The 11242-nt window shown below is 49.1% G+C and overlaps 1 protein-coding gene across 1 annotated transcript; it reads left to right on the top strand.

The window, feature by feature from the left end:
• The first annotated feature begins 6630 nt into the window (after window positions 1–6630).
• Window positions 6631–7116, top strand: LOC147828494 (uncharacterized). Its single transcript, XM_087209679.1, has one exon. It carries the CDS (start codon window positions 6634–6636, stop codon window positions 7114–7116), a length of 483 nt encoding a protein of 160 aa, XP_087065805.1. The 5' UTR covers window positions 6631–6633.
• The last annotated feature ends 4126 nt before the right edge of the window (window positions 7117–11242 follow it).

Here is an 11242-nt window from a genome sequence, read left to right as displayed (position 1 = left end):
CCGCACTGCTCCCAGGGTGGCCAGCACCTGGGGCACGGACTCCTGGGGCACATCACATTTTCCATCCTGGAATTATTCTGCTCTGTCCTCACTGGCACCCTGGGAACAGGGGTCCTTCATCCTGGGAAAGGCCACTTTTGGTAGCCAGACTTAGGTGAAGATGAGGGGGAAAGAAGAGGGACCCTGTGGCTATCTCAGGAGACCAGAGATGTCAAAGGGGGTACAGACAAGCCTTCTCTTTCACTCCAGGGCTGGAAAGAGCTGGGAATAGGTACACCAGGGCCCTGTCCCCAGGTGGCCTGGCTGCTGTTGACTTTGCTGGTTACCCTGGGAGCAACTCTTAGCAATGTGGGAGGGGCAAGTGTCAGGAAGTTGGACCCTGGCGTCCAGGCTGGGGTGGGATGGCGCCCTGCCTGTGTGGCAGAGATCCTGCCAGGCGGCTACAAAGTTAACCCCTGCTGCCCTTCCCTAGTGGTGGCTGGCGGAAGGAGGGCCGGCCCAACCGCTGCGGTTTGGGAATGTGGCCTTAATCCCCCCTCCTCCTTCCAGCACATCTGTACTTGGTTTACAGTGAATGAGACTCCTGTCCTCATGAACCAGGGGAGGGCACCACTCCCTCCCTGGCTGGGCATTCTGACACAGACCCAGGCACCACCCCATAATGCTCTCCTGGCTCTGCATCACCTCTCAGCTCTTCCTTTCTCCTTTAGCTGAGGTCAGGGGCTGGTCCCAGAGACCAAGAACAGGAGTTCTGAGACTGTGAGGCTGTGGGAACAGATGGGGACAGAGGAGCTAAAACAGAGAACAAAACACTTGGGAGAGAGAGGAGTCTGGAATTCCATTTGGCTGCCTTCCTCTTTGTCTTGGTTTGTCTGTCCTTATGTCTCTGTCTTTGTCCCTGGTGGGCAATTGCCCATCCACACATCTGGGATAACTAGTTCCTCCTTCTAGTAGTCCTCTCATCCCCAACCAAGGACAGCAGCCAGGAAGGCCCAGGAAGCACTGCCCTCTGCAGTCCTCTCCCCTTGGACTGCCATCACCTCCATCCCACCTGCACTGCTGTCCCACCCCTGGACCCGAGGACTGGGGTGTGTGCACTGCAGCAGTGTGGCAGTCAAACTCAGTAGAGCAGACTACAGAGCAGAGAAGAAGAGTTCAGAACTCTCACCCCTCTCTCCACCCCCAGCCTTCCAGTAGAACTAGCTTTCTGTCCAGGGACTCTAGGAGGCAGAAGCTTTGGAAAGATGACTTCTCGCTTGGAAAATTGTGGAAGGGGCTGCCTTCCATTTTTTCGCCTGGGATCATCCCTATTTCCAGGCTGCTGCTGCTGCTGCTGCTGCTGCTTCTTCTTCTTCTTCTTCTTCTTCTTCTTCTTCTTCTTCTTCTTCTTCTTCTTCTTCTTCTTCTTCTTCTTCTTCTTCTTCTTTTCATTTTTTCTGAGACAGAGTTTTACTATGAAGTTCAGGCTGGCCTTGAACTGAGGCTGGTGATCCTTCTGCCTCAGCCTCCAGAGTGCTGGGATCACAGGTGTGCTCCACCACGTCTGGCTATTTCTAGGCTTTGCTCTGTGGCTGCTCCACTCTGTCACCCTGACAAGTTGGAAAAATAATATCTTGGGCACCCTAAGACCAGGCTTCCTTTCCTTCCCTCAACACAGAGCAAAGAGCAAAAAGGCGTAACACTGAGACAGGCAGCTGTCCTACCTGCCCTCATCTGCCTCATTACCCACCCCTACTTTTCCCCTTTGCCTCATCCCCACCAGCATCAGGACACAGAATAGGTCATTCTTTTTCCCATGGCCAATCTGCTCCTGCCGGATGTCCCATTCCGTGCTCAGAGGTGGCTGGCAGATGTGTGTGGGGGCTGGGGCAAGCTATGTTGCAGCCCCCAAGGACATCATTAAGGCACAGAAGTGCCATGGGGGCTTGGAGACCAGCGCATCCAGGGAGAACATGATGAAAACATGTTTTGTACAACACGTGTCCTCCCCTTGTCCCTCCTCCCCCACCTCCTTCCCCAGGCCTGCTCTGTGCCAAGGTTGGTACCAGCCCTTCTCCTAGTGCTTGCTTATTTCTACCCCTGTACCAACCCCAATCTGCTGCTTTCCAGCTTGTTGGTCCTTCTGGTGAGAAAATTTGTGTGTGGAAGTTGCTTTCCAGCCCCAGGCCTACCCAGATCTCTATGCAGAATAAAGCCTTGGTTTTGAACACAGGATTTTAGGATTAGCCTACACAGCTCTAGGAATTCTTTTCCTGAACATGCACCATTCATTAATTGAGCAAATTTGTGTTAAATATCACTATGTGTTAGCACTATGTGCTAAGCACTCTGGTAGGCCCTGGGAATGCCTAGGTAGAGCTCCACAGGTCCACAAAATGGCATCTAGGATAAGCACTATGGAGAGGTATGAGGTACTATGGGATGGGGCATAGGATTATCTCCCACTGACCACCACCCGAAGCCAAGGGGATCAGGAGTCTTCTGGTGAAAAGTGGAGGAGAGTGAAGAGGAGAGTAATGAAAGAGTATGTGCAAAGGCCCTGGAACAGAGCTCCTTGCTCTCTGCCAGCCTGCTCTTCCAGAAAGGAGAGCGCACCTGTGCTCCACCTGGATCCTGATAGTAAGCACCCTTTCATGGCCAAAGCAGGACCCTGCCTCCTGGTGATTTTGTCCTGAAATTATTCTATTCTTTCCTTTATCTGCTGCTCCAAAAACAAAAACTGACACACAGGGAAGAAATAAGAATTACAGGCTTAGGGCTGAGATTACACTACAGAAATCAAGGCTCCATGTTGGCAAATCCTCCAGGGTGAAGATTCCTACATTTGCCCAGCTGGAGCCTCCCCAGATGAGAGAGAGCCTTCTCCTCCCTGCACCCTCCCCCTCCCATGGATCCAGCCCGGACCTGTCCAAATCCTGGAGCGAGCATGTCTGCCTCCACAGTTGCCTGGTTTTGTGTGTGTGTGTGTGTGTGTGTGTGTGTGTGTGTGAGAGAGAGAGAGAGAGCTCCCGGTGTCTGCCAGCCATCATGTGGGTGGATGTAGCTCTGTGTTTTGCACAGAACCTCCAGGGAAGGGCTGAGGGGGTACCCTATTCTTTCTTCTATCCCCTGGGGAGCTTTCCCATTCCTCCTGCCCTGGCACTAAAATTCTAAGGTTCTTTTTCCCTCCTCTTCTTTTTCTTTTCTTTTCTTTTCTTTTCTTTTCTTTTCTTTTTTTGTTTCCTAGTGCTGAAAGTTGAACCCAGGGCCTTGCACATGCTAGGCAAGTGCTCTACCACTGAGTTATATCCCCAACCCCCTAGGTTCTTCCTTTCTGAAGAAAAAGAATTGGTGGCCCTCTGGAGAAGAGAACAGGCCTCTTTAGCTGTGTCTCCTCTGGAGCTGACTGAGAGGTCATGGAACCCATGGGGTTAAGTTCCAGCCCTGCTCTGACCCACTTTCCTCCCTGTGCCCACATCCCCTGGGGCCAGGGTATTGGGTGGGGCCAGCTTGGCACCCCCGCACCTGCACCTGGGACTTCCCCTGCATGGAAACTCCCAGGACCCAGGCGTCCTGCCTGCTCTGCCACCCCCCACCAGCTGTCTGGGTTAGGTTTCCCCTCAGCCACATCTCCCTGGCTGCCAGCCTTCTGCCAAACTACATCTCTGTGCAGGTACTAAGGAGCCTCAAAATGTGGGCTCACCTTCTGGGGCCACCTTTGATGTCTGGCTCCCCCATCTGATGGGCTCTTTGAAGAAAAGATGTGGGGTTGGGGGTGGAAGCTTGGGGGAAGCTCTCTTTTGTTGAGCACATACTACTAGGCATGTACATTATACCATTTAATCCACAGGCAAGGCAGTCCAGACAGCTAGCAGTAATCAGCTCCCCCTTCACAAGGAGGGATGAGAACCAGAGATCAGTGACCTGCCCTTAAAAAAAAAAAAAGAATGATGTGGAAAAAGTGAACACATATTTATTTAACTGCCATCCTGGTCAAGAAATGGAAATTTTCCTGCACTCCGAAGTTCCCTATTTGTCCCTCCATGACTCCCTCCCTTCCCTAAAAAGTAACCACCATCATCATTTTGGTAATAATTGTAAACAAGAAACTTCCTTGATTTTTAAAATTATTTTATTTTATTTTTTTGTTTGTTTTTTGAGACAAGGTTTCACTATGCAGTTCAGGCTGGCCTTGAACTCAATATGTAGCCCAGGCTGGCCTCAAACTCACAGCAAGTCTCAGCCTCCCGAGTGCTAGGATTGCAGACATGTGCCACCATACCCGGCTCTTCCTTGATTTTTTTTTTTTTTTGGTACTGGGGACTGAACTCGGGAACTTGCACTTGCGAGGCAGGAGCCAGAACCACTGAGCTAAATCCCCAGCCCTCTTCCTTGATTTTTTTTTTTTTTTTTTTTGTACCGGGGATCAAACTTGGAACCTTGCGCTTTCGAGGGAGGCGCAGGACCCACTGAGCTAAATCCCCGGCCCTTGATTTTTAAACAGTTTTAGCACCTGTGTCTGCATCCCTAAACAATACTGCTCAAGTGGGCCGGAGATTTAGGAGATTTAGCGTAAGCACCCTAGTTTGATCCCCGGTACCCAAAAAAACAAAAAACAAGAAAAAAACAATACTGCTCAAGTATGCTTACTTTTTTTTTTTTTTTAATTTGAAACAGGATCTCACTGTGAAGCTCAGGCTGGCTTTATACACACTATGTAACCCAGGCTAGCATGGAATTCACAGTGATTTTCCTGCTTCAGATTCCTGAGTGCTGGGATGGCAGTCCTGTGCCACTACACTTGGTTATGCTTATTTTTGAAGTTTATATACTTGGAATGATACTGTCTAACTTTTCTGTTTCATGTTGCTCACCTTCTTGTTTGTGAGATACATCCAAGTTGCTGCACAGAGCTCTTTTTCTTGTTGCATAGTATTCATTGCTGAGAGTACCACCATTTGTTTTTTCATTCTACTGTTGGTAGAGTTCTAAGTTGCTTCAATTGGAGTTGTCATAAACAATGTGGCTATGAACATTCTGGTACACATTTTCCCAGTACAAACATGCAAGAGTTTGTTTCTTAGGATGTAGAACTAAGAGTCAAACTGTCATGCATTTTGACTATTCAATTCTATCAGATAATGCTACGGTGTTTTCCAAAATGGTTGTATTACATAGGAAGCAGAACATTCTAGCCAAGCGTGGTGGCACACTCCTGTAATCCCTGCACTCAGGAGGCTGAGGCAGGAGGATTGCCACAAGTTCGAGGCCAGCCTGGGCTACATAGTGAGTTCAAGGACAGCCCCACATAGTGAGACCCTATCTCAAAAAAACCCCAACCACAGCATAGGACCAAGAAGACCCACCCATGTTTCTTGCTTAAAACCATCAGCAATTTTCCCTTTTATTTGGAATAAGATCCAGGTCCTTACCTTGGCTCACAAGGTTCACATGATGGGAACTTGGCCTTACTCCCTGACATACTCCGTTTTCGGAACATCCCCTTTGCTCTCAGCAGGCTCCAGAATATTCTTCCAAAAGACACTCCCATGCTTTGCTCCTTCCCTTCATTCCAGTCTTTCCCTGACCACTGAGTCTGAGACTATAGCTCTCTTTCTTTCTCTTTTCTTTTCTTATTTGATGCTAGGGATCAAACCCAGGGCCTCCCTGTCCTTTTCTCAGCTTTATTTTTGTCCCTAACCTGGTTATCTGGGTTCCCTTCAGCCTCAGGCAACTCTGCCTCCTAAGCAAGTGTGTGGTAGACTGTAGCCCCTCCAAGTCCTTGAGGCCTGCCGCACCTCACTGCTTGGGGCTGTCTGCCTGTCCCTCTGACTGATTCACCCCCGAGTCACTTTTTATCGAGTCACCTGGTAATAATGACAGTGACCGTTCTCATACTCTGATATAAGTTGATTTGTTTACCAGTTTGGCTTTTGTCCCTACCTTGGGTCTCCTCTCACTTTTATGGAGCTCCGTAAGAGAGGGAACTCAGCCATCTTTCACTACCACGGGCCAGTGCCCGACCCATAAAAGGCCCGCAAATAATAGTTGTCCAGGCTGACTGTCAGTTTCCCAGACAGCTGGGCACCCCCACCCACACACCTAGGACTCCTCTCTGGACACTCCCAGAACCCAGGCAACCTAATTCCCCATCCTGCTCCAACAATATCCCTCTTGGAGTGCTTCTGCTGCTGTTGTTTGCCTCCCTGACCCTCTGGGAGCTGTTCTAGAACCTGTAGCCATAACCTTGGTCACTAGGGTTGGAGAGACATGGGCAGATGTTAGGACCTACAGTGCAAGAAATACTTTGTGAGGGAATGATTTCCAAGAAGACAGGACCTGGGCAGGTGGAGAAGAGAAAAAGGACATTCCAAGCAGAAGGAACAGTGTGAACAAAGGACTGGAGGCATGAAAGTGCACGTCCTTTTCAAAGAACGTGTTCTGGTCTTGGGGAGAAGTAGAGGGTTGGATGGCAGAAAAGCTTTGCCTGGCAGAGCTGGAGGGGGAAGGGTGGATGGAGAGGTCTGAGCTCACTGCAGGATCAGCAAGGCTCAGCGTGTCGCTGATTTAATCCTGCCCCCCACACCCTCCCCCTCCTATTCTGCCCTCCCCTCCTCTGCACCCCGTGGCCAGCCTGCCTGCTCCTGCAGCTGAATGGACTTCTCTCTGGGCCTACGCCTGGGACCTCAGAACAAGAAGGCTGCCCACCAAGCGACCCCTACACCCTCTGGGCATGGCCCACTGATGGCAGTCCCTCCCTGCCCTGGCTGTCCCCCTCCCACCTGCCCCTGCACTGCCTGTCCCTCTTACACAGCTACCTCCCTGTCCGGTCACAGCCTCCCCGGCCCACCCTGCACCTGCTCTTGCCCTCCTTGCCCTGCCTGTGCTCCCTTGACTTGTCCCCATACCTCCTGTGTCGCCTGCTCTGGTCCACACCTGACCTGCTGCCCTCTGTCACCTTGTCCCATTTGCCCTTATTCCAAGGGCCAAGCTGCCTGTCAAAGTTCCTGCTTGGGCTGCAGTGACCACTGCAGCTGTGTTCTAGGAGCCGCTTGGGGGTCTCCAGGCTCCATTGGCTGCTACAACTTCTGCTTCAGGGGACAGCGTGCTTCCCAGGGCTGCTGTCTGATAGTCTAGGTGGACTGCTGCCCCCGGAGAGACGGCCAGCCTCCTGGAGCACTTCCGGAGCCTTCCTCAGGTGGGCACTCTGGTGGAGGGGGCGAGGGATGAGCGGGACCTTCCCCCCAGGAGGGAGCACACCTCCCTGCAAACCCTGCTGAGGAGGATCTGCTTTGAAGTTAGTTTCTGGGCTTGTTCCTGCTGATTCCAGAACCTCTTCCTCTGCAACTTCTGGACTGGAAAGTGTTCTCCTCAGAGTCGCCCTCACAGCCCCTGAAGGTGAGCAAGTTGGCCATTTCCTCCATTTCACTCAGCCTCCTATGAAGACCCCTCTGTGCTGGTCTCCTTTGCAATTTGCATGGATAAGGTGGACTCTTCCTCTAGAGGAAGTGGAGGAGCTTTGGCTTATTGTTTTTTTTTGTTGTTATTGTTGCTTTTTTTTTTCTCCTGGTACTAGGAATTGAACTCAGGACCTTGTGCTTGCCAGGCAGGAGCGGTGCTGCTGAGCTACATCCCCGACGCTATGGAGCCTTTGTTTAGAGGCCACTTTGGGCCCCTTGGACCTACCTAATCATATCTCTGATTACCTCAGGAGTCTCTGGACCCCTAACTCATCTTGAGTCAGACAAAGGTCAGTGGCCCTTGGACTAGAAGATGTGGCTAAACAAAGGGCTTCTGGCTGCTCCCTCCACATGGATAGCCTTGACATCCTCTGTGGTACTTTACTTCTAGCCAGGAACCTTCTGCCGGAATGTCTTATCTTTCAAATCTCTGGGAGCTCTCTCAGCCTCTTGACCTCAGTCTTGCAGCAGTAATCCCATCTGGGACAGCCATGCTCATCTGGCGTGGAGATAAGGGAAGCTGGGGACCCTTGACTGGGGTTCTCAATAATCCCATGCACACATAGTGTAAGTCTCCGTTTCTGGAGTTGGGACTGGGAAGTGGGAGAAGCCACCAAGCCCTATCTAGAAATAAGGTATCCACTAGGACCAGCTAAAAACTGAGTCATTAAGCCCACTCAACCTTTCTCCTGTTCTCTGGTACCTGTTTCAGCCTTTTTTTTTTTTCAGCAAGGTCTTGCTGTGTAATTCAGGCTGGCCTCAAACTCGGAGCAATCCTCCTGCCTCAGCCTCCTGAGTGCTGGAATCACAGGCATGAGCCACCACACCCATCTCAGCCTTCTTTTTAACAGTTTCTTTGTCTAGGATCTTTTGTTCTTTTCTTTCTCTTTCTTTTCCTTCCTATGTTTCTACTTCATCCTCTCCATGCCTGTTTCCTCTCTATCACTGGGATGTTTTGCCATCACTAACTCACTGCTGCATCTGTTTCTCCCACTCTCTATCCTACCCCCCTACTCTCTCAGTATGTATGTATGTGTGTATGTATGTATGTATGTTTTTATCCATTACTCCTGGGCATTGAGCCAAGGGCTTCACACATGCTAAGCAGGCAAGCAAGGAAGTGAGCATTCTACCACTGAACTGTATGCCAAGCCCTGTCCTACCAATTTGAAGATGTGTATGTCTGTCTTTTTCTTTCCCCTTCCCTGTGATAAGCCTTGTCTTCATGACTATTTTCTTCCCTGGTTGTTGTTGTTTTTTTTTTTTGGTACCGGGGATTGAACTCCGGTCCTTGCGCTTGTGCAGCAGGCGGCAAAACCACTGAGCTAAATCCCCAGCCCTGGTTTTTTTTTTGTACCGGGGATCAAACTCAGGACCTTGTGGTTGCAAGGCAGGCGTGGTGCCGCTGAGCTAAATCCCCAGCCCTCTTCCCTGGACTTTCGATTCACCTCCTATCACCCTGTTTTGACCTATTCCACTTCCAGGTGCATTTCATTATTGATCTCTTCCATTTTCATTCCTTTTCTGTCTTTGTCTCTTTTCCTGTCTTCTATGTTGTCTCCTTTTTTTTTTTGCTACTGGGGATCGAACTTGGGACTTTGTGCTTTCAAGGCAGGTGTCAGCACCACTGAGCTAAATCCCTGGCCCCTTCCTATCTTCTATGTCTAGATTTTTTTTTACTTTATGCCTCCTCTCTGCCTCCCCATATCTGCTATTCTCTACCTCTCTCTGTTCCTTTCCTTCTCCCTCTTCCTTTGTCCCTATGAATCTCTTTGGGTCTTATAGCTGTCTGAACACCAGGGTACACAAGAGCTGTATCTCTTGCTACCCAAGGTCCAGGACACAGTTGTTCGGTGTTTGTCTGCTCTTTCCACAGCCCATACCCTGTGTGAGCAAGGGGTAAGCGCAGCTACAAGGGTAGCCCCTCTCCAACCACTGTCTAGGCCACCCCTTCCTGCTCAACTATAAGCCCAAATATGATTTTTTAAATGATACTTCTGCCAGGCATGGTGGCACACACCTGTAATCTCAGCACTAGGGAGGCTGAGGCAGGAGGATCACTGTGAGTTCAAGGCCAGTCTTGGCTACGTGGTGAGTTCAAGACTAGCCTAAGCTGCACAGCAAGACCCTACCCCAAAAAACTTTTCTTTTGGGGGAGGTTTGAGGCAGGGTCTCCCTTTGTAGTTCAGGCTGGCCCTGAACTCACTATGTAGCCCAGCCTGGGAACCTCCCAACTGCTGGGATTACAGGCATCTGCCACCATGCCTAGCTCAAAACAAAAAGATACTTCTGGCCAGGCATAGTACCACATGCTTGTAATCCCAGCACTCTGGGAGGCTGAGGCAGGAGGACTGCAATTTTGAATCCAGTTTGGGTAATTTAATAATTTAGCAAGACCCTGTCTGAAAATAAAAAAGAAAAAGAAGGGATGGGGATGTAGCTCAGTGCAAAGGCCCTGGACACAACCCCCTCCCATTAATGCTAAATAAATAAATATATATACATATATATAATTTCTCCCAACTTTTTGTTTTGAAACTTGGCATTTAAAAAGAAGTAAACATTTATGGTACCTGTCCTTATCTAAACTATATTTCGGGATAACCAGATAGCCCTAATTGGTGGAGATAACTTCATATTTAAAGGAGAATTTCAGGTAACATGAAAGGATTATGGAATGAGAAAAATCAGCATTTTGCAATTCCTAATGAAATAATCAATTGAAGCAAGAATCGTACATGGATGAATCAAGAATGATGGTTGATAGACAACTTTACAAGGGACAGACCAAGCTGCCACCACTTGAACCTACAGATGAATCTTGGCATCAATAAAAAGGGACACTCGTAAACATTATATTCCTCCTGATGTGATGAAATTGGAAGGATTCAGCACCACTGAGGAAGGATTCTTACCAAAGAAAGAAACAATCAAGAAACTGAACGTGAATCTAATCAAACTGTTAGTGCTAATTTCTATTTAATGGGAATCTGGGAGATGGAGGAACATATTAAGTGACATAAGGAGGAAGAGGCAGACATATCTAAAATGTGAAAAAAGGGGTGGGGGAATTAGCTCAGTGGCACTATGCCTGCCTTGCAAGCTCAAGGCCCTGAGTTCAATCCCCGGTACCAGAAGAAAAAAATGTAGAAGCAGGGCGAGGGATTTAGCTCAGTGGTTCTGCCACCTGCCTTGAAAGCAGAAGGTCCAGAGTTCAATCCTTAGTACCAAAATAAATAAATAAATAAATAAAAATGTAGAAGCAGAGAGTTAATCAAATGTGTTGAGCCGGGGATTTAGCTCAGTGGCACTGCCCCTGCCTCACAAGCACAAGGTCATGAGTTTGATCCCAGGTACCAAAAATAAATTAAATAAATAAAATGTGAAACATTCTAAGGAAATTTTACCCATTCTCTTCGACTAGTCAATGGCTTAGGGGAGCAAAGTGAGAAGGGGCTTAAAAAGACAACTCTAGGCCCTGGTGGCATGGCGCTAGAGACCCAGCAGAGCACTTGGACATGTGCAAGGGCTTGGGTTCAACCCCCAGTTCTGGGGGCAAAAGAAGACAATGACCACATGTGGCCCTCCTTTGGTTCATGACTGGAGACCCCACCTGTAAAAGCACATTTTCAGACAGTGGGGACATTTAATTGTGGACTGGGTATTTATGATGCCAAGAAATCAGTGCTAATTTTGTTAGATGTAAAAACGGGCCTGAGGTTATGCAGCAGGAGGTCCTTATTTCCTAGAAATGTATGTTCAAGTATGGAGCAAAGTGACCTCTTTATTTTAATTTCAGCAGA

Source organism: Heterocephalus glaber, unplaced genomic scaffold (genome assembly GCF_053883595.1).
Source record: "Heterocephalus glaber isolate CG9 unplaced genomic scaffold, H.glaber_assembly_v1.0 deba00001060, whole genome shotgun sequence".
In the NCBI taxonomy this organism is placed as follows: Eukaryota; Metazoa; Chordata; class Mammalia; order Rodentia; family Bathyergidae; genus Heterocephalus; species Heterocephalus glaber.
Note: the sequence above shows the minus strand (reverse complement) of the source record. Positions and strands in the feature narration are given on the sequence as shown.